Source organism: Homarus americanus, unplaced genomic scaffold (genome assembly GCF_018991925.1).
Source record: "Homarus americanus isolate GMGI-L3 unplaced genomic scaffold, GMGI_Hamer_2.0 scaffold24694, whole genome shotgun sequence".
Lineage (NCBI taxonomy): Eukaryota > Metazoa > Arthropoda > Malacostraca > Decapoda > Nephropidae > Homarus > Homarus americanus.
In genome coordinates this window covers 7,149,524-7,173,181 of record NW_024732780.1, presented here as the reverse complement: position 1 = coordinate 7,173,181, position 23,658 = coordinate 7,149,524, and the positions used below count along the sequence as shown (strand labels likewise).

The window sequence follows — 23,658 nt, the reverse complement described above, 5'->3', positions numbered from 1 at the left end:
AATCTTGAGGTGAATTTAAGCTGGGGGCTAATCTTCAGCTGAATTGAAGCTGGGGAGTTCATCTTCAGGTGAATTAAAGCTGGGGGGTAATCTTCAGGTGAATTAAAGCTGGGGGCTAATCTTCAGGTGAATTAAAGCTGGGGGCTAATCTTGAGGTGATTCAATATCTCTTGACATAATACTTAATAATTTCCTGTCTGCCACATAATTTACAAGAGAAACTTAAACTACTTGTTATTTCACAGTAGTCTTGTGTGTCCCCAGGTGTATAGTGGTTCACGGGTGCAGCGTCCAGACCTTCCAACTGCTACTGGGATTTTTGTACGCTGGCCATGTGGAGTGCAGCAGCCTGCCCCCTGACCAGCTGGTGGACCTGCTTGTGTTGGCTGATCATTATGGGGTATGTGGTTGGCTGATCATTATGGGGTATGTGGTTGGCTGATCATTATGGGGTATGTGGTTGGCTGATCATTATGGGGTATGTGGTTGGCTGATCATTATGGGGTATGTGGTTGGCTGATCATTATGTGGTATGTGACACTCTATTGTAATACTCTTGAGGCCTAAAAAAAATAAAACGTATGATAACCATATCACTCCTGTAGTAATTGCCCTGTACATCCATCACTCCTTTGACAGTTCAGTGTGTTTTTTTTTTTAGCTGTGTAATCTCAAAACTGGTGCTGTACTGTATAAAAGATATTTCAGTGAAGCTTGGTGTGTACTTGTCACAGGGTTTCCACATCATTGTCTAACTAGTAATTGCACGGTTTTCCAAATACACGCGCTACAGAAAGTATCGGAAAGGTGGGGGTCCAGTGGATGTCAAAATGAACACTGCGACTCCACCTGTCTCGGTTGGGTTATCAGAGTCCTTTGTCCGTTGTATCATTTTGTCAGCCCCAAAATTTTTACATTTTGTAGCGAGTTTACAGTGTGTATGTATGTATTATTATTATTATTATTATTATTATTATTATTATTATTGAATTAGTGTTTTGTGTACAGGTGGACGCACTGAAGCTACTTGTTGAGTCAGGCCTTGAGCAGCACGTTGACGATGACTCGGTAGTACCGTTGCTCACCGTCGCCCACCACTGCAATGCAACCCACCTCAAAGTACGTTCTCCTCTCTTTTAAAGGAGCTTATATGTGATGTGTTCCTTATGGGGTTCAGCAGCAGAAGGACCAGGGTTTAATCTTTCATTTCCTGTCTTGTCTTCCTCATACATTTTTACCTTCTGATTGTTTCTTCCTTAAATAACTTCTGCAAGGTCTTATCATATTAACACCAACAGGTTGTACATGTAAGTTGTGTCTGTGTGTAGAGAGAGAGAAGCGTCTAATGGTTAGGCAGCCCCAGCCACCAGGTGCAACTCGTACAGTACACGTTCATTCATGCAGGTTTGTTTACATATATTCACGATACATTATAACTCGTCAATATGGGGCCACTCTGTCCATAGGCAACACGTGGCTCTCACTCACGGGGGAGGGTCCAGGAATATCAAAAGGGGGAAGGAGTCCAAGAAGATGTGGGTGAGGGGACACAGTCAGCCCAACAGTCAACCCAACTGGAAATTTGTTGAAATCTGACCAATATGGTGGGCATTTTGAGGCCATGTGCATATTAGGAGATATTTATGGTAATTACTTTTTACTATAATTTAATATAACTGAGTACAATACTGCATTAAAGAAAAAGTATTGGAATTTTATGATGAAAAGTGGAGTCTGGACAAACAGCCATCACCCCCCAGATCCACCTCTACTTTCACCCTTCTATCGGGCAATATTTTATGCATAGTTCTCAGGGAAATATTGATTACGACAGTGCGTTTTCCACAGGCAGCTCCAGTGTTTGTAGGGAAGAAAAGGTCAAGTAAAGGAAGCACGGTAAAAGTAGGGAGACAGTACAAGATACAGCTTACCCCAATGTTGACATTTTGTACCAGATATTAGATACAGTCTGCTTTTGAACAGGTGGAGCAGAAAGAACATTTAGTAAAGTAAAAGTAATTAAATGGTACTTGAGATTAACCATGAGTGAAGATCATTTATCTCCTGCCTTCATTAGTACAGTACAGTGTATTAAGAGAGACTTAGCAGATAACTCTTAATTTCAGTAAGTTATAAATTGTTATTTCACATGATGCACATATTATTACAATGAATAATGCTTATGCCATACAATAAATTTTAATATTACACTGTGATAGGGTGATGGCATTATTTCACGAAGTCTAATTGTAAACGGCAGTACTGTACAGTATATTAGAATATACAGTATACTCTGGATTTATGCGGTCAATTGAACCCGTGGAGGCCCGCGTAAAACGAGAAACGCGTAAATGAAACAACATCACATATGGGATTAATTGAAATAGAGACTGGGCCGACCCCTAAACTCCACTTATTCCGACACTTATATGTACCTTGTAGTCAAAATAACATCTTAATTTTATGATGGTATGCACACACAATTAATAATTAAGAGAAATATCAATAATATTAGATTTTTTAACACTTACATTAGTAGAAAAGATGGCTGGGCATATGGGGATGGGGGGTTGGTTCCGAGGCAGAGGGCAGATTATTGGCCCTCACCTGTATCATTTGTATCAATTGTATCACTATCCACCACAGAGGCTTGCAGGGCTTCTTTGTCAAACCCATCAAATTCCATATAAGTCCATATCCTCACTATCACTATCACTGACTTGGGCCGGCTGTGGTGGGTGGCGGGTGAAGAACTCGGTAGTGTTTTGATGACTGGGCGACCTTGTGCGCACCCTGCCTGCGCCGCTTCCCGAATAAATGACCAAATTTACCGCATAATTAAAACATTTCATTCTGGCAAGGCACCGCGTAAATGACCAAACGCGTTAACAAAAACCGCGTAAATCCAGACTATACTGTACTAATAAAAACTTAAGTGCGTCTAACTAATGTGATAATGATTCCATGTAGCTTATAATTGGTTTAAAGGCAGGACCACAACCTACGCTAGTCTTTGCTTGGTGCATGGGTACTCACTCAGTCGTCACTGCAGTTAACTAATGCACACTTTCTTCTCCAATATTGTTCTTGACATACATATAGACACAGAGATATGATTGTGAATTAGGGCAAATTTTTTAACTTCATTTCCTGGGATCTACCATTTCTTTTGACAGAACCTTACTCGTGTCGTACCCTTACTTAGTTCCCTGCACCGCCACATTCCTTCATGTCCACCTCCACATTCCACTGTGTTCCATACTTTCCACCACCACATTCTGCTGTGCTGTTCCATACTTTCCACCACCATATTCCACTATATTGTTCCATACGCCCCAGCTTATTGCACCTGAAGATTAACCACCCTAATGCTAACCTAACCTAACATGACCTTACCCCCCCAAAGTATTCCTACATCAGTGGAAGTTTCATGTTCCTTTTATTCTATTTGTACATATAAGAGGGTGGAATAGGAATTGTTGAGCCAGCAGTTAAGGGCTTAGCTCATATATCAGCCCATAGTTAAGACAAGTTACCATTGCAGGAGGTGTGTGTGCATCACTGTGTGGTGAGCGCTGTAGTGCTGGAGGGAGAGACGCTGGGCCAGTTGCCAGAAGACCTACGGCAGCACCTCACCATGGCTCTGGGCAAACACAGGTGGGTTTGTTTGCATTGTTTACTCTCACCAACAAGGATATTGATGTTGTAGCTCCCTTCATTATGAAGATGTACATGGATTGGGACTGAAACACAGAACAGTACTGTACATGTGCCATGTGTACTTAGCTGTGACCTTTCACTCTCTGTGGTGTTGATATAGATTTGACCAATAGCAGTTTTTTAAGCAAAATTAGAGCTTGTGTAACTGCTGTGATACAGTCATGAAAATGTGTCCCACAAGGAATGTTTGTCAGAGTTTGTCAATACTGGTTTGTTATTCTGCATGTAGAGTATTCCATCGTCTCCTGCCCTCACAGAAAGGGGTTACAGGATGGCATAAGTTGCTCATACACGTTTCTCTGTGCATCTGGGAGCTATAAACACAGTGACTCCAACAAATATTGCTACATTATAACTAAGCCTAACGTATGGATATACTGTATCACAACAAGGTACTGCATCAGGTAACTTCGGGAATGAACTTCTTATATTCTCATTGTCCAGTGATGTACCCCTTTAGACTTATCTGTACAGTAGGCTGGTGGGGACTTACCTGCCATTATTGTAGCAGATTTTATTTAATGTAACTGAGTGTATGATACATTCAGCTATAAAATAATAATCTGTTTACAGAAAGTGGTGTTCAGGAGCCATAGGGGAGGAGATGCTGGTTGGTGGTGAGGGCACAGGAGGTGAGGACAGTCCCCTCTCTGTGTCCTCCACTGACCCCCTCACTGATGATCAAGTCAGTCTCATCCCAGGGCTGCAGGTGATGTAGCTTCTGTGTCACACAAACAACAATACTCTAGTCTTCAACATTGTCTCTATTATTATCAACATTTAAGGAATATATATGTGTGTGTGTGTATGCACGTGTTTGTTTGTTTGCTGTAGATGTGTGCATGTATTTAGGTGTGTGTGTGTGCGTGTGTGCATGCGTGTGTGTGTGTGTGTGTGTTTAGGGATGTTATGGTGCATGGTGTGAACAAGGCTGGCCATCTCCCATATGAAGTTTCTGCTCTATCATACTGGGAATTAGTGTGAAAGTTAAAGAAGGTCCCAGAGCCTTGACTGCCTATTTATTATATTTATCTGTTATATACACCTGTATGTACTGCTATGAGTTTTTTCATTACTGGACATGTACATTACAGTACGGTTTTGGAGGTGAGCAAAGTGTGGAGAGCAGCAACAGCAGAGTGGAGTCGGTGGTGCAGCAGCTGAGAGAGATCGTAGGCCAACAGGTACCTCGCTCCAGGCTCGTCCAGATCACGCTCGCCGCTGATTATGATGTCAACCGAGCACTCAATTTCTTCTTTGCTTCTTCGTCATAGTTGTTACATTATCATATCAATGTAGAAATTATTTTTTAATATCATGGTACTTATTACAGTGGAATCTCTCTTCAATATAGTATACTGTATTGCAGTTAAGGCTATATATCAAAATACTGTACTGTAAGTACGTTTCATACACAATTTTGTCATTACTGTAATTTACCGAGACTTTCGTGTGATCATGAAAAAGTGAACAATACAAAATAATTTCTCCTTATATTTTTGGTGTGGTTGTCACATTACTGTACTGTATTGTACACCCTTAGTAACACTTTTGCTACACTTAATTATCCATTTATAATTTCCTAACTACAGTCTCCAACACTGATCTAAAGAGGCTTATGAATTAACCATCTTTGAAGGAGAAGCAATTTATGTTAAAGGAACATATTGTAAAATGATTCAAAGAAGCATTTGTGTTTTTTAGTTCAAATATGCAGCAACCATATCATAGTAGTTGATAAAGGGCTCTTCAACCTTGTTAACATTTCTGTAGTGTAATAAGGGGCACGGCTAACACTCACATTAAGGGAGTCATATCAGGGAACCCAAGTGTGTGTGATGCTGTTCTTGGGAATCTGTTTTGACATTTAAAATAAGTGTCATGCCAACTTTGAGCCTCGGACATACCCTGTAGAGGAACATTTTCTACTTCATAATATTTCATTAAAATTTTATACAGAATTTCTTAATGGCTTTGAGAGATTCTAAAGATAAAATGAATAGTCTGTACTGAGGGGCTGTTGAACCTATTATTAGCTAACATTGCATGCTTATTGAAATGCCCCAAATGTATGCTAACAATTGTACCATTTTCCACATAATATAATCCTTTGGCACCCACTGCAAAAAGACACGACTCACTTTGCACTAGCTTCAATATTTTGCACAAATTCAGATCTCTTTAACAAACATTGCACCACTACTATCAGCGTGACTTGTCGATACTGAACATTTGTATTGCTTTCATTCCCCCTTGTGATATGAAAGGTACTTCAACTGTTCATCATGTTTATGGGGGCATTTACACTGGTCAAGGGGGCTGTAGAGCTGATGTCTGTCTGTCTGTCTGTCTATCTGTCTGCCTGCCTCTCTGTCTATCAATCCTACAACATTCTCAAAAGCTGCACCAGTTTGAAGGCTCTCACCATCTTTACAGCCTTTTATTCACCTCTAAAATGACCTGAGGGAATACTAAGACAATGTTCTACAGAGCCTAGCCCCTAAAGCCTGACTGCTAAAGCCTGATCCTTGAAGCATGACCACTAAAGTGTGACTCTTCAAGCCTTCTAAAGCCTGTCCCTTAAAGTTTGGTCCCTAAAATATATTTCCTAAAGCCTGACCTCTAAAGCCTGTACCTTAAAGCCTGACCCCTAAAACTTAACTCCTAAAGCCTGCCCCCTAATGCCTGTCCCTTAAAGCCTGACCTCTAAAGCCTGTCCCTTAAAACCTGACCCCCAAAATTCGACTCATTAATTTCTACATACACCAACATAATGCTTCATCAATGCTTATGGTGGTGTCATGAGCACATCTGTCACCCTCCTATGATACATTATTGCAAATGTTTGTTTCAGAAGTATATTTGTAACTCACTGAAGGTCTCAAGACTCTGTTTTTTGATGAGTCGCTTGATAAACTTAATCTTGCAGACGTTTTTTGCATCATGGTGGTCAGTGCTTAATGTATAGGAGAGGAGTTCATCATGGTAATATCTTAAATAATTTACTTTCATAATTAATATAAAATCATTCATATCAGTGTTAACAATCATTAACTTGTCCACAACACATAAAGCAGAAGTTATTTCCAGTACTCTTAATACAAATATATATATGTGTGTCTTGTGTGTGTGTACAGTTCTCTTGAGATGAAATTCATATTTTTATCCTTCCATTCAGCTTAACTTAGAAGGCTAGCCCAGTAAAAGCCCATCACCTGACTTGACCTAACCCAGTCCATTAAGATGTATATAAGAATTACAGTTACAAGCCCTCTGTGGTAAGCATATATTTAAAAAAAATATATACTATATATACTGTATATATTATATGAAACATGTTTATAAAATGAATATGTAACAAAAAAATGGGAAAAATAATTAATTTCTTGGGATCTTGGTGTTCTTACCCTGGTCCTAAATATTGCATGATGAATTTTTTCAACATTCCTCACAAAGGCTTAACCAAACACTAACCTAACCTAACCTAACCCTAGCTTAACCTAAAGGATGTGCAACTTTTCTTGATGACACACAATCATCATTTTCCTTGGTGTTCTTTTCCTTAAACTAACATATTATTTCTCTTGAATGTCGATAGTAACACAGGGTAATATATAACTTCTTAATATCATTCCACAGCAATTCTTCTACCCCCCATACAACACTATACTACTGTAGTTGGCCTCTTTTCAATAACATTCAATAACCATCTTTCTCTCCATCTGATATTGGTGATTTTTATTTATTTTATTTATTTTTTATAATTTTACCAGAATGTCACCTCAACACTAGAATGATCTTATGGAGCTCCAGTCTTGTGTTCCATTAGTCTTTGACAGTCTTGAAACTAATAAGTAATCCATCAGTTACATCTGTACACTGGGTAAGATAATCCTGATGAGCGTGATGCTTTAATGTGGGAGCCTTAAGTAGGTGCTTCATCCTCATTATAAACGATAAAGTTCTATTGTCATATTTTAGAGGACAAATATTGATGTGAAAATAAACAAAGGTAAACTTATTCTCACCTAACTTAGTCTAGCATAGCCTAGCCTAAACCTAACCAGTCCAACATTGTACCATCCTGACATAGACAACATTGTACCAGCCTGACCTAGAGAACAAACAGTACCACTTTTAAGAACACACATGAGTACCGTTCTTGCTTTAAGATTACTGTACTGTACACATTTGTTCTCTTACTGTACACTGTGGGATGATCCATGTTTGCCTTTCTCATCTTGAGTATAAACATGTGTACCTTTTCACTGTGTACCTCCTCTGCTTGATAATAATGATGTGTATTATTATCAGCTTGAAGAAGACATTTGTACTGTCTGTCTACAGCTTATTATAAAACAGCCAAACATGCTTAGTGACTTTCAGCATGTTATAAAAGATATATGCAAGTCGTTGGTTGACCTTTACATGTATACAATACTTGCCACTTGAATCAAAGAAATAATTGCTAACTTGTTGATCAATGTTTTCTTTGGGAATGAGAAAACCAGAATTGTTTATTGAAAAAAAATGTTTGAATGTTATGTACATAAATTTGTATGTATTTTTTAGTATTATTTATTAAAAGATATGTATAGAATGTTGATTTAGCAGTGGCAACAATACTTGGTAGTTTGTAAGAGTACGTTACAATGCAATTTTTTTACTTAGCACTCGATGTCATTCCATGTGTCAGCTTTAACGTGTAGCTCTGTAAGGTATTATTTATTTTGGTGATAATAACTGGCAGCTGCAGGATCTTGATTCCTTGTTAAATACTGTATTGACTTGTTGTTGGACTATTTATACTTTGTAACTGTGTGAGAAATATTGAACTATGTGAGTCAGTGTTGATATATACCATTAACAGTAGAATTCATGTACGTTAAGTTACAATATGCAAGATGTGATCAGCTTGTTGAGCTTATAATCTTCAGAGCCTTATGTTCACCCTGCAAGACAGCCAATTTTTGGAGAAGTACCACAAACAAAACCACTAAGCCATTTGTGTTTTCTTTTTGGAAGCAGACAACCTGACTCTAACCTTGCAGGCCCAGGGTTGGTTTTATTTGGTTTGTAACTGCTGAAAAATAAATGGCTTAGCAGTTTTGTTTGTGATTTTGCTTTTTAACAGCCACTGTTTTGCATTCACCAGAAGAGCTTTGATTTGCTGTTATAGTGAACCCCTTATTGTGAATACTGTACTGAACTGGACCCTTCCCCCCTCCCTTAGTGATAACTCCCTCATCACTCACAAAAGATGAGCATAAGGTGATATAAATAACTGAGTTGGGTAGGTTGAGAGATGTTAGCCCATATTATTAAACAACATCTTCCCTTGAAGAGGGTCGTCGTGTTTCAACCCGAGTTTTAATCTAAACGAGTCCTGAGGGACACCTCAATACAGTACCTAACGGGGTGGTGTGGCGGTAAAATTAACTAATTTTCCAATAAAATTAATTTATAATATTGGAATTAGTTAAGTTTACCGCCACACCACCCCGTTAGGTACTGTACTGCTGTGTCCCCCAGGACTCATTTAGACTAAAACTTGGGTTGAAACACGACGACCCTCTTCAAGGGAAGATGTTGTTTGATAATACGGGCGTGAGTCTTCTCACTTTACAATACTGTATACTCCAAAATCCCATATTATCTGGGAGTTAACAGTACTGTATTATTATTCAGGATCAGAAATGTGAGTATTTTCTTACACTGGGTTAAGTAAGGCTGTTGATTTTCATAGATTCAGAGTAGGCTGTGTCGGAAACTCAATACTGAACTCCCAAACTGAAGACAACTTATGGAAGGACCACCTTTAATAGTCTTGAAACCTGAATTGTCTGCTACTTCATGATAATTACACCAACAAGGACTATTTTATATGTATTTAAGAAGAGTTTTTGTTAATGTTAACATTACAAGTATCAGAAAAGTCTTGTTTCATTACTTCTTGTATATAACTTGGGTTTTCTGATAGAGGTTTAAAATATATAGTGGTGCCTTTCAGATCTTACCTATTCTAAACCTAGAGAATCATATTGCTGGCCTTAGTGTTAAGTTAAATGACATGAATGATCCTCTCTGAAACATCTTGTCCAGTTCACATTTTAAACTTGCTCTCCCAAACATCACTTGCACTAACAACCTCCAGTCCACAGAGAAATAAAAGTATAAATGTGCAGTTAGTCAAAAAGCATCAGTGAGAGCTAGAGTAATGAACCCAATACAAACAATGATCTCACTCAGTCTCTTAAGTATGGAGTCCTTGCAGGAAAGCGCTACAAAATGATTATTGAATACTAAATCTCTTCTTCCTGTATGTCCTGCTTACACACAGTATACAGTATTGTACTGTACTAGAAAGAAGAGCATCACATAGGTCACTCTCTAGTCTCGAATTTAAAAATGAACTTTTCTTTTTTTGTTATTACCTCAACTTCAGTCAAAGTTAGTATGTTGTGTAAACTACTGTAGGTTACACGGTGTTAGTATGTTGTGTAAACTACTGTAGGTTACACGGTGTTAGTATGTTGTGTAAACTACTGTAGGTTACACGGTGTTAGTATGTTGTGTAAACTACTGTAGGTTACACGGTGTTAGTATGTTGTGTAAACTACTGTAGGTTACACGGTGTTAGTATGTTGTGTAAACTACTGTAGGTTACACGGTGTTAGTATGTTGTGTAAACTACTGTAGGTTACACGGTGTTAGTATGTTGTGTAAACTACTGTAGGTTACACGGTGTTAGTATGTTGTGTAAACTACTGTAGTTACACGGTGTTAGTATGTTGTGTAAACTACTGTAGGTTACACGGTGTTAGTACGTTGTGTAAACTACTGTAGGTTACACGGTGTTAGTACGTTGTGTAAACTACTGTAGGTTACACGGTGTTAGTACGTTGTGTAAACTACTGTAGGTTACACGGTGTTAGTACGCCAGGTAACTACTGTAGGTTACACGTGTTAGTATGTTGTGTAACTACTGTAGGTTACTGTAGGTGTACGGTGTTAGTATGTTGTGTAAACTACTGTAGGTTAACACGGTGTTAGTATGTTGTGTAAACTACTGTAGGTTACACAGTGTTAGTATGTTGTATAAACTACTGTAGGTTACACAGTGTTAGTATGTTGTGTAAACTACTGTAGGTTACACGGTGTTAGTATGTTGTGTAAACTACTGTAGGTTACACGGTGTTAGTATGTTGTATAAACTACTGTAGGTTACACAGTGTTAGTATGTTGTGTAAACTACTGTAGGTTACACAGTGTTAGTATGTTGTGTAAACTACTGTAGGTTACACGGTGTTAGTATGTTGTATAAACTACTGTAGGTTACACAGTGTTAGTATGTTGTGTAAACTACTGTAGATTACACGGTGTTAGTATGTTGTATAAACTACTGTAGGTTACACGGTGTTAGTATGTTGTGTAAACTACTGTAGGTTACACGGTGTTAGTATGTTGTGTAAACTACTGTAGGTTACACGGTGTTAGTATGTTGTGTAAACTACTGTAGGTTACACAGTGTTTGTATGTTGTATAAACTACTGTAGGTTACACGGTGTTAGTACGTTGTGTAAACTACTGTAGGTTACACGGTGTTAGTACGTTGTGTAAACTACTGTAGGTTACACGGTGTTAGTATGTTGTGTAAACTACTGTAGGTTACACGGTGTTAGTATGTTGTGTAAACTACTGTAGGTTACACGGTGTTAGTATGTTGTGTAAACTACTGTAGGTTACACGGTGTTAGTATGTTGTGTAAACTACTGTAGGTTACATGGTGTTAGTATGTTGTGTAAACTACTATAGGTTACACGGTGTTAGTATGTTGTGTAAACTACTGTAGGTTACATGGTGTTAATATATTGTGTAAAAGGCTTTAGGTTACATGAAGTTGATACAATATGTTGTAGTCTACCGTGGGTTTCACAAGATAGTTGCATTGTGCAGGGTTCAGGTTGCTGCTAAGGTTTCATAAGGCTGTTAGCTTTTGTCAGTAATGATAAGTTGTGTCGATGTCCTTTTTATTTTATTTATATTATTTATACCCAGTATCTTGTGTAAGGTCAAGTAAGTGTCAGAAATAAAATATTTGTCTACAGTTCCTGAACTTGTAATCTTGCTCTTTTAAGTTGGGTATGTTGAAGATTGACAAAATGTGAAGGAAACTACAGTATTGATCATCTCTACTAAGAGTGAACATATATTCAGTTTAACCAGATCTCCATTATCTCAGCACCTACAAGCATTTTCATGTAAGTGTATGAGTTACGTTATTATTTGTGCTGTTCTCAATATGGTATTTTACTCGTAATTTTCGTATTTTTGAGATTTGCAATTATCTCACTCACCCCCCTACACACACACACACACACACACCTGGCCTGTGAGGTCCATTCTTGACCATTACCTATTAAAGTCTGCATCATCATTGGGTTTACTTTCACTTGTACATTTCTAGTTGTGTTGAACATCTTGTTGACAGGCTCCTCATATTTCTAGAGAGTATAATGAAATGAGATGTAATATTGCCAGTGTATAATGTAGATTTAGTACATGAGACTGAGTCCAGCTAGGGTGGAGGTAAAAGTGTGAATGTGTTGCAAAGTGGCAATAAAAGTTTGTTTAGTAAGTAATATAATGGTGGTGTCTTGGGGCCTAGGGGGGCAGATAGGTTTATGAAGGTATCTTAGTTCAAGGATTGGAGTGGTAAGTTGACTTGTAGTGTGTGTGAGTCGGTCATATACAGTACTGTGTCACTCAACCCATATTAATAAACTACTCCTGCAAGATCTTACTACCTCACTAAATGAGAATAGTATAAAGGATTACACAAAATACCTCTGTAATCAACAGTGAACCTGGTTTTTTAGCAGCCACTACTTGATCATAAGTAATACAGTACTAAGTACGTACTGTGCTTCTTTTATTATGGTTTCTGTTTTATTGGAAGACTTTTGTGGATGTCGTATTGTCTACTTATTTTTCCCTATTCAGTGTATGTTGTTATCTTGGCTTACCTTTGTACTGAAGCCAAATATGGTTTTACTAATCACACTATCATGTCTATAGACATCACAGCTTGTACTATCTAGTTGTCAACTTACGCTGACCACCATTGCTAGCCAATACAAAGTAAAGATAGATTGGCCATACTGCCATTCTTAAACTGTATTACCAGTTTCTTAAAGCATGTTCTACTATTCAGCACTGGTAATTCTTTTACCAACTAATACAGTACTCATCTAAATAGCACCACTTGTTAACTAAGTATTACCTTCTATTGCAAGTTTTTCCTTGTGCATTATTCCCCATAAAATATTTCAAGTGTTACTGTGTTCTTGTACAGTATTCAGACTTTATAAAGGGGAGGAAATAACCGGGCGAGTCTTGCCTCACCAGACATTCCAGCAGCATTAACTCCCTGTGCATTGTTCTGCCACAGTGTCTAGCTGTACCTCCTACACCAGTGACCCTACAAACATTTTTCTGGGGTAGGGTGTTGTATTCTGCTCCTGTGAGTCCTTCAGCTATTTGTATGAGGGAGATAAAAGACGGTGGGGTGTTACTGAAGGTGCTCGCTCGTGTCTGGTGGACACGAGTGACACTCTTAAATCAGTCCCCTTCATAATCTTATAAACAACCTTCTCACTAGGACAGATAACTTTTGTTTTATGTCTGTATAAGCCAAAGTTTCATTAAAATATTGTGTCAGTCATATAATTGTTAATTAATAGACTACCTGTGTATGCCAGTTAATAGATTTATACTGAAGTTCAGTGTTGTCTTACTCTGCATTGTCTGCAGAGAAGTGAACCATAGAACTTGAGCCAGTGTTTGTTGTCTCTCATCTTGTTACATGCAATTTTTTACAGCTTTTTGTGTATTCAGAGTTTTCTGAATTTGAGTGCCGCCATCGCTGAATGTTTTCATCCATATTTCAGTCTGTTTAGATCAATAAAATGAGGCCTATCAATAAAGATTTTAGTTGTTTTTGTTTTTTAGTAGTGTTTTATTTGCATGACTACACCTACTCTTAAACTTCTTAAATAATTATTGTAAACAACTTACACCTCTGGGTGCTGGGTTCAAACTGGGGCCACCATGGTTGGTAATCAGGCAGCTTGTCTATTGGACCACCCAGAGGTGTAAATTGTTTACATTAATTTACTTGTGTATATTACAGGTTTTGATATATTTATTAAATTCTTGTTCAAATAGAGTACCGAGTCAAATTCCAATGACATTCTTACCTTGTATGTGCCAAGTGCAGTGCATCACTGCTTAACTCCTGAGTACTGGTATAATCAATGTTGCTCTACAACAGTGGTTCCCAAACACAGGGTTACAAGATGCATCATAAGGGGTCGCATAGAGGTCATGGGGTCACCTGGGTCTTGCAGCAGTCACATGTGATTTTTATTTATTTTTTTAATCCAGGTGTCATGGACTGAAGGACAAAGCCGATAGGTGCTGTCTCATTAAGTCGGGACCATGAATTATGGTCAAGGGGTTAACTCTTCTTGCCCGGTGACACGTTTCACAACAGAAATTCCACACTCTTGTATATTGTATACCTTTAACTGTTCTCAGCTTGGTTCACTCTACTTCCCACGGATACTTACAGATGGCAGCAAATTTCAATGAGTTGCTTATTGAGTCTTATGCACTCAAAATGTCAGAATTACAGGCTGACAATGAGGCAAGGGTGAATTTTGACGTCTGTGATGACAGCAAAGTTTGGGATTACTTTATCAGAGACATTCAGCTGTTAAAAATCAAGCTATCAACGTTCTGGTATAAAAAAAAGGATTACCATAACAGTATATCATCACACTTTTACTTAGAAAATTGATTACTATGTTGCTTAACCTCATTACCCCAAGGTATATAAAATGATGACGTACCACAGTTGTAGTGTATGTTGTTTAACCATTTAATTATACCCCCAGAGATGTAACCTGTTTCTGCCAGTGTTTATTTTTACACTTCTCAATTATGATTTGGTTTTACGTTTAAATACGTGTAAAAATAGGTCCCCCCCCCCCCGAGTCATTCAGTTAAGTCGCACTGGATAGGCGAAAGCGTAGTGTATGTGGCCAGTTGTCAAATTTCTCTTTGTATGGCTCACATACGTACGTACATGTAGGAGATCTCGCACTAAGGATGGAGGTAAGAAGGGAGACTTTCAATGGCGTTTTCTGTATATATATATAAGGTAGTCCCCGACTTAAGACCGACTCGACTTACGACCGCCTCAGTCGTACCAAAATTTGGTCAAATTATGTATTTTTGAGTCCCAAAGTCAGTACACGGACAAAATTTTCATATGTAATTCACTTTAAAATGGCTGGCAAGCTTAAAAATGAGTGTTTTGTGGTGCTGAGAAGAAAAAGAGACCCAAATTTTTTATTTTTTATGTGTTATTTAAGCATTTCCGACACGACAATTTCGACTTACGACCTGGATGTTGGTCCCTAACCCCACCATAAGTCGGGGAGTACCTGTGTATATATATATACAGTCAACCCTCGCTTTACGCGGTCCCACTTAACGCGTTTACGCGGTACCCTGCCGAAACCGGAATGCTTACTTTCCACGTGGTGTACCCTTTTATGCTGAGAGCGGCGCGAGCAGGGTGCGCACAAGGTCGCCCAGTCATCAAAACATTACCGAGTTCTTCACCCGCCACCCACCACAGCTGGCCCAAGTCAGTGATAGTGATAATGATAGGATATGGACCTTGAGGGGTTTGACAAAGAGGCCCTGCAAGCCTCTGTGGTGAATAGTGATACAAGTGAGGGCCAATAATCTGCCCTCTGCCTCAGAACCAACACCCCATCCCCGGGTGCCCAGCCATCTTTTTTACTAATGTAGTGTTAAAAAACCTAATATTATTGATATTTCTCTTAATTATTAATTGTGTGTGCATACCATCATAAAATTTTAAGAAGTTATTTTAACTACAACATAGGTATTGTGTCTGAAAAAGTGGAGTTTGGGGGTCGGCCCGGTCTCTATTTCAATTAATCCCATATGTTATGTTGTTCACTTTACGCGGGCCGCCGTGGGTTGAATTAACCGCGTTAAGTGAGGGTTCACTGTATATATTATAATATATATATATATATATATATATATATATATATATATATATATATATATATATATATATAATATATATATATATATATATATATATATATATATATATATATATATATATATATATATATATATATATATATATATATATATATATATATATATATATATTTAATATATATATATATATATATATATATATATATATATATATATATATATATATATATATATATATATACCTGTAGTATGTACAGTGCAGTGCTCGGAAGTTGCTGTGTGATGAGTAGCTTGTTGAGAGGTCTTGTTGGTTTGAGAGCGTTGAGTAGAATGACTTTCACGATGAGGCTGGAGTATTTATGTGATTCTGCAGGATCAGGTTTGAGAAGTGTGAAGTGAGCGGCGCTGCTGATTGGCTGAGGTGAAGGCGGTAACGGGCCAATCACCTTTCAGTCTGTGAAACTCGCTGCTGATTGGCTGGTAAGCGGACGGCAAGTGATCAACCAGCAGTTGTAGGGGAAAGTATCCACTACAACAGCACTAGTTGGAGTCGCACTGAAAAAGCTTGGGAACCCCTGCTCTACAGTCACTTAACTTTTGAGAATGAGGCTTAGACTACAGCAGTGGTTTACAAGTTGTGGGACATGCCCTGTGTACTGTTGGCAAGTGTAGGGGGGGGGGCACCCTCATGGTGAAAGAGCTGAAAAGTATAAGAAGGCTTAGAGTTTGATTGGAAATGAGCTAGGAATTAGAGAATTATTTTTCATTGTTCAATATGTACAGTATTCACCTTTTTAAGCACCATGTAATTTTTTTTATAAAAACAGGTGTATGAAACCTCAAGTGAATTGAATATACAGTACTGCATAATATGAATTTCTTAAGCTTAAATCAAAGCTGAGGCAGAGTGCTGGAATGCAGTCAGCCGTTTTACCAGCAATGTTTGTGTAAGTGTCAATTATGTCACACTCTTCCATGTGCAGTGGTACTTAGTACAGTGTAGTGATATTGGTGTTCTGCTCTTGTAGTTCGTTACTAATTTAATTACAGTACTTTTGATATTTAAGTGTGACGGCAAACATTTTTTGAGTGAGAGTTGTAAACTCTTGGAACAATCTGCCAGAGAGTGTTGTGACGGCACCGAGTGTGAGCTCTTTCAAGACCAGACTTGACCAACACTGGGGCAGGTTCAGGCACATTCAGGAGCCGGTGCATGCCCAGTAATTGCCAACAGTGCGTGACAGAGACGTGACCGATCGCCCAAGCGGCTAACGAGCCGATCAGTGGTAAAGAGGATAAAAGAAAGTACAGTATTACAAAAGGTAAGTCAGCCCTACCTTTCTGCTTTCTCATCACCAGCTCCATGATCACCACCACTACCTCTATTATCACCACCTAAATCATAATTTCACCTTCCTCCCTCCTTCCCACACCCACTGCCTTGTATTATTTCAATGTGATTTTTATATTTTAAAATGTTAGTTTTTGCATAATGTAGTATTATTGATATGTAATTTGTCTTAGTATGCCTTAGTACTGAAGTTTGAAATAATGAATGTATGTATCTTTGAATAAATTTAGCTAAATGTCTTTCTCACCAGAAACGGTTATCCCAACGATTATGAATAAACTCATTTAGAAATACATTATTACTTCAGGACGAAATCGGACAGATTTGCAACAGGCAATCAGCTGTAATTACACTTTGTAAATTAGACGATCTCCCACCAATTACATTTCAGGACGCTATCATCCTCCCAAATTCTGAAATAAATACGTTAGGCCTCACCATTTCCTCCAATATGTCCTGGAAATCACACATCCTTAGTATAACTAAAGCTGCCTCCCGAAAGTTGGGAATGTTGTTCAGATGCCGCAGCTACTTCACCCCTGAGCAGTTGCTCCAAGTATATAAGTGATTCATTCGTCCTAACTTGGAGTACTGCTCTCATAGCTGGGGTGGCTCTTCTTCTGTCCAACTGTTAGATAGGGTGGAATCAAAGGCAGTTCGTCTTATTAACTCTCCTCCTTTAGTCGACAATCTCTCTTCCCTTTCTCTTCGCCGCAATGTTGCTTCACTCTCTCTTTTACAGGTACTTTAACGGGCAATGTTCGGTGGACTTGGCATCCTGTGTACCGCCGGCAAGGCCGTGGGCTCGTAACACACGTCTTGCCCGCGGTGCCCACCGTTTCTCTGTGGATGTCGGTCACACGAGAATAACCCGTTATAGTACCTCCTTCTTTCCTCACACAGCCAAACTGTGGAATGCTCTGCCTTCTTCTGTGTTTCCATGCTCTTACAATCTGTCTCACTTTAAAAAGCTGGTTTTCCGGCATCTTCGTGGTGTAGATTAATACAGTATAACCTTTTTTTTCTATATTTACAATTTCTTTCCGTTCCCCTCCAGGCTCCGTTGTGGGTCGTTTGACCTGTGCCCGGGTGGGCTAATTCCCGTAAAAAAAAAAAAAAAAAAAATCTTGAGGGGGCGGGGCATCTCTTCTCAACTTGGAAAAAACGCACTGTAGCAGGAGTCATCCGGGGCACTTCAATAATGAATGAAATAGTTCACTTTACTGATTATGATGTTCAGGGTAGTACAGTATACTGTATCCACATTTTTGTTTACCAGCAAGTCAGGCCAGCCTTAACAAGTATTATGTTGTGTATATTTGTCCACACTGAACTCTTCATTAAGTTGTTTGTTCCTCCCTAGTCAGTCTTTCTAAGTGGGCTTCATTACTCTATTCAAGACAGGCAGATAGGTTACACACTTATTATTTCAAATATAATAAAACTCGAGGATAATAAATAACAAAACAGATAAATGAATTACATATGTATATTAAAAATTCATAAAAAAATAATAAAACATATTTTAAGGCATTCCTCTGGAATGGTATAATTAAAATGGTCAATTTTCCTTTTCTGAGGATTAAGTTTAGAGCCAAGATTTAGTGTGGAAATAATAACTGCCTCAACCAGGCCCAAACTCTACATCTGTATGTTAATTTTTCCCAGAACCGGTAGAGGTGAGACCCTAATCTTGGTGTAGCCTTGAATTTTGGCCATTATATTTATTGTAATGCTTAAGTGATCCATTTATAGAGAGCTTCATAGTTTGTTTTAAGAAAAACTGAACATACAGACCTCTGAGACTGTGACCCTAAAACAAAACAAACCTGGTTATTGTCTCGGGTAACTTGTGTCTGAAGGTAACTGCACCTCAAAGCCACAACTCCAAGCATGGGACTACAATTCTAAATCTTGTAATGCTTACTTAGAATTTTACATAATTTATAAAATGCAGTACATCATGTCACATAGCATCTGTACAATAAACATTCAAAACTACAAGTTGTTCACTGTGCCAGTTTCATCTACAATGATTATCGAATACACACAAGTCTGACCACGGCATAATAATTAAAAACCAACAAAAAACATGAACAAGTAAAGCAGTACGTTAACTGGTCTTGGTCTCCTTACATGAAAGCACAACCTGGAGTCAAACAGAGAGATTTTTCCATTCTTCATATGACGGTTCCTTTTCACTCGCACGAACTCCACAGCACTGGTCAGCGATGAGCAAGATTCTTAAACTAACAAACACTTTTGAGAAATGTTTTCTTATTTTCTACTACAGTATTACCTATCTAATACATTTAATTATATTTTCCTGTTCTGCCTTCATACTTCTCTCATTTGTATTTGTTAGATGATCCTATCTAACCCAAACACTATTTTATATAGCAAGCAAACGGCAACCAGTCAGATCAACATGCACAATTCCACAGTAAATTTATCAACAGTTACCACCGAATCTTCAACATTTTAAAATGTGGAAATACTGTAAATTCTAACATAACCTAATCTAACATATCCTAATCCCAGAAGCTGTCATCTTAGGCTGGCATAGGTAACAGTGAAGGATGGATAAGAGCAGTTTCTTAAATATTATAAAATGCCACGGTCAATGGGTGTGTGAACATGATACTGTCATAAGTGTATAGGAAGAACAAGAAACAAGCAAAGAACAAGAACAACAATGAACATTACAAAAGACTTTCACATGTATAGTATACTGTACTCCAGTACAAACACTTTCCAGAAGAAAATACTGTTATTAACCAACCAATGACACACCTTGAAAAGCTAAGTAGAAATTAATCATAATTCTTTGCCTATGAAAGTGAATAATGATATGAATGTCCCACCATCCCTGAAAGCCATGGGAAACAAACTGAATTAGCTACTCAACATAATGGCCTGCTCACACATCAGCAGACTGACTCTTGGTCATAAGCCATGTACAGTACAGTACAGTATCATATTAACATGTATAATGATCCACTTGTGCATCATCAGTAGAGATACCACCTCTTGGTTAGATGCTGTACTAAAACAAAGCTAAAACACTGTTTTTCTTTTGCTGAACTGCCAATGCATAAAGTTTTAATATTTCTGGTAAAACGGGAGAATACTCGGTAAATACTCGGCCAAAAATTAGCCCCCCCCCACCTTATATCACTTTAATTAAATACCTTACTGCTAACCTAACTGAATCTAATCCACCATAACCTAACCCCCTGGTTGGTATTAAGGGTCTATCACACTTGTGTATTTTTCCGCCAACCTCGATCCTCCAGTCAGATTTGGTTTGTGTCCAAAAACAGACCATCACATATGCACCTTGTGTACTGTACGGCCATCTCCAACCTCAAACCATAACAACAAACATAGCGACAGGCTACTTCTTTAGGTAGCGGGGAAGGGTATAATCCCAGTGTGGGGTATTCCCTTATTTTTTCAATAGGAGAAGTTTCTGCTTCTTTATTCCATACAATACACTGTTGCTGCTGCCGCCGCTGCTACCACTGTCGAGCATTGGTTGCCACAAGAGATGCACCATGTGGTAGTGGAGGTTTGTTTTAGTATGAGAACAGGATTCAAATGACAGTTCATTAATTTCAGGTAAATAGTGAATAAACCATTATTATTCACCACAGCTCTTATTACCTACCAATAATACAAAGTTAAGGGCAAAAGTTATCAAATATTTTATTTAATATCAGAGATAGTAAAGAGTTTCATATGACCCAGTTATATGCCAGGCTTAGCTGGAAGAAATCCAAATGTACGGGAGTTCACTAACCATCCACAAACGAGCTGGAAAATGGCAAAAATAAGTTAAAGATAGGAGAAAATCTTGTTTGACCAGAGGCTGGATGAAAAATGCATGTGTGGTAGCTCCTTAAGGGCGGTTAATCTTCAAATGAAATTAGCTGGAGAGGCAAATCTTCAGGTGATCCAATTAAACTTTTGTAGTAAGGTACAGTACATACAGTATATGGCATTTATTCATAAAATTCAAGCATATGTAAGACTATTCAACTGAGGGTCACCATTATTGTGTGTTATATATACAGTACAGTAGTGTGGCCAGACACCCAACCCCACCACCATTTTCCTATTTGTAGTGCAAGTTAACTTATTAACCCCATTATATGTGGAGTTCCTTCTGAGCTGAATAAAATCATCTGGCATTTGAAAAATAGAATATTAAAAGTGGCATCCCTGTAGTGAAGGGGTTAGGACTCCTAATACACTGTACTGTATGGAATATTTAAACACTGGCAAACAACAAATATTCTGACAAAAAAAAAAGGGGGGGGGGGGGGGACTACAATGCCTGCCATATGATTATTTAATGGAGGGAGTCACTACTGTACTTTGCTCCACCATGTAAGTGCAGTATATGTGACAATGAAATCGTGATATAGTCTTGCCTTATACAGTATATGGCACTCGAGCCAGACTCACTGTTCTCCCTTAGCCTGGGAGAGTCAACAAATAGTGTTCCTAAGTTTTCTCCTGAAGAACAAAACAGAGAATGGAGTTTATTATAAAATATACAACAGCTCAACAGTAGAAACAATAACATGGGTTCACCATTCTAAAAAATATTAAAATTATATATTTTATAATGTTCTTTCAAATTAAGATTTTTATAATAACTATTATTCACTTACACCCCATATATATTTTCTTAATGTTGAAGTAACTTCTCAAAATCCTAAACAAATTAAATTATCTACAAACAAGTAGTAATAAGTAGGATACCCATACTGGCTGTCTCTTGTACATAAACAACAATTAACATCTAAAACATATTCAGTGATTTGGAACAAAATTAATTAAAATTAATCTATATTGCAGGAATAAATTTACCTCACAATAATAAAATGTTTCACCCCTTAGGTACTAGGGGTCTCTGTGTGCTGAGTAAACTTGACGGTAAAATATTAAAAGTGATGTTCAGTAGTGAAGGGGTTAAATTACTTGCCCATGGCAGGAACTTGGGAGACCACTGTGTACCACAGCATTGCGCTGTGTATATATTCAATAAAAAAAAAACTCACATAAATGTGATACAAAAGGAACCCTTCTAAACTTATGATGCAATAAATCCACTTGACTAACAGTAAGAGTATTTCCCAAGCTGTGTCCCACCTGGTGCAGAATAACACTACAGTACACTGACAGTCACTCACTCTATCCCTTCCTCACCTTTGTTCTGACCTTCAACCCACTGTTCATTATAAAGCAACACACTGTCTTGTACCCAATCTTCCACTCTTTGAGGTTACAACTCCTGGGTCTGTACAGTACACACTCTTCATGATCAACACAGTTTCTGGAAGTGCCCACACCATTGCTGTATTGTACTATCTCCACAATCCAAAACCTCTGCATAATACAAGTCAATCATATTTTTGCTGTAGAACTCCCAAGAGGTAAAACCTATTATACATACAGAAACTCAATCATACTTTTGGTGTATAAATTCCAAGGAGCAGAACTTATACTGTACTGTACTGTATATATAAAAACTCATTCATACTTTTGTTGTAAAACTTCCACATGCTGATCCTCTATTATTTACTTTAGATACACAAACAGTGGAAGAATGTATAATAGTTCCTTCATAACTGTATACAGTCACTGTCACATGAGGCTACTGTACTTGACTTCTGTTGTATTCAACAGTGCATGCCCTCACTGAACAAACAACAACATTAAGTGCAGTCATACTTGTATACTGTATGCTAATCTAGTACAGGTTGACAATCCCTTATCCGAAATCCTTGGGACCAGATGCATTTCGGTTTTTGGAATTTTTCGGATTTCAGAATGGTTATTTTTTTTATTTATTTATTTTTAACAGGGAACAGCCCACCCGGGCACAGGCCACTGACCCACATTGGGGCCTGGGGGCTAAAATATAATTATTATAATAATAATAATGATGATAATAATAATAATAATAATAATAATAATAATAATAATAATTTATAGGTCTAGGTCGTGTTTCTTACTTTTGATCTTTTTTTCATTCTTGTATTTCTTTATTATTATTATTTTATTATTACAGTATTATTATTATTATTATTATTATTGTTATCTTTCTTATTTTATTTTTGTGTACTTTTTATTAAAATTTTTATTTACTATGAATAATTATTACAGTTAACCCTCACTTTACGCGGTCCCACATTCCGCGTTTCCACGTTTACGCGGTGCCCTGCCGGAACCCAGGATGCTCACATTCCGCGGTGCGTGTACCCCTTTACGCGGAGAGCGGCTGGCGAGCCGCGCCATTTTTGGATCCAAACCTCCTGCCATCCGCCATGTTGTGTAAGCTGCGCGAACATGGTGCGCACAAGGTCGCCCAGTCATCAAAACATTACCAGTTCTTCACCCGCCACCCACCACAGCCGGCCCAAGTCAGTGATAGTGATAATTATGGTGAGGATATGGACTTATAT

General features: G+C 38.1%; 1 protein-coding gene and 1 long non-coding RNA gene across 2 annotated transcripts in view; both read left to right on the top strand.

The window, feature by feature from the left end:
* LOC121869013 overlaps positions 1-9,097 on the top strand; it is a 44,589-nt gene extending 35,492 nt beyond the window's left edge. Inside the window, exons 15-19 of the mRNA XM_042370073.1 lie at positions 265-400; positions 1,009-1,119; positions 3,545-3,657; positions 4,294-4,429; positions 4,815-9,097. Coding sequence (XP_042226007.1) covers positions 265-400; positions 1,009-1,119; positions 3,545-3,657; positions 4,294-4,429; positions 4,815-4,994 — 676 coding nt within the window. The 3' untranslated portion in view covers positions 4,995-9,097. The remainder of the gene's footprint in view (positions 1-264; positions 401-1,008; positions 1,120-3,544; positions 3,658-4,293; positions 4,430-4,814) is intronic.
* A 62-nt stretch (positions 9,098-9,159) lies between these two features.
* On the top strand, positions 9,160-13,730 carry LOC121869012. Its single transcript, XR_006089494.1, has 2 exons — positions 9,160-10,640; positions 10,870-13,730. It is a non-coding gene; the product is annotated as an uncharacterized LOC121869012 (long non-coding RNA).
* Positions 13,731-23,658: the final 9,928 nt, after the last annotated feature.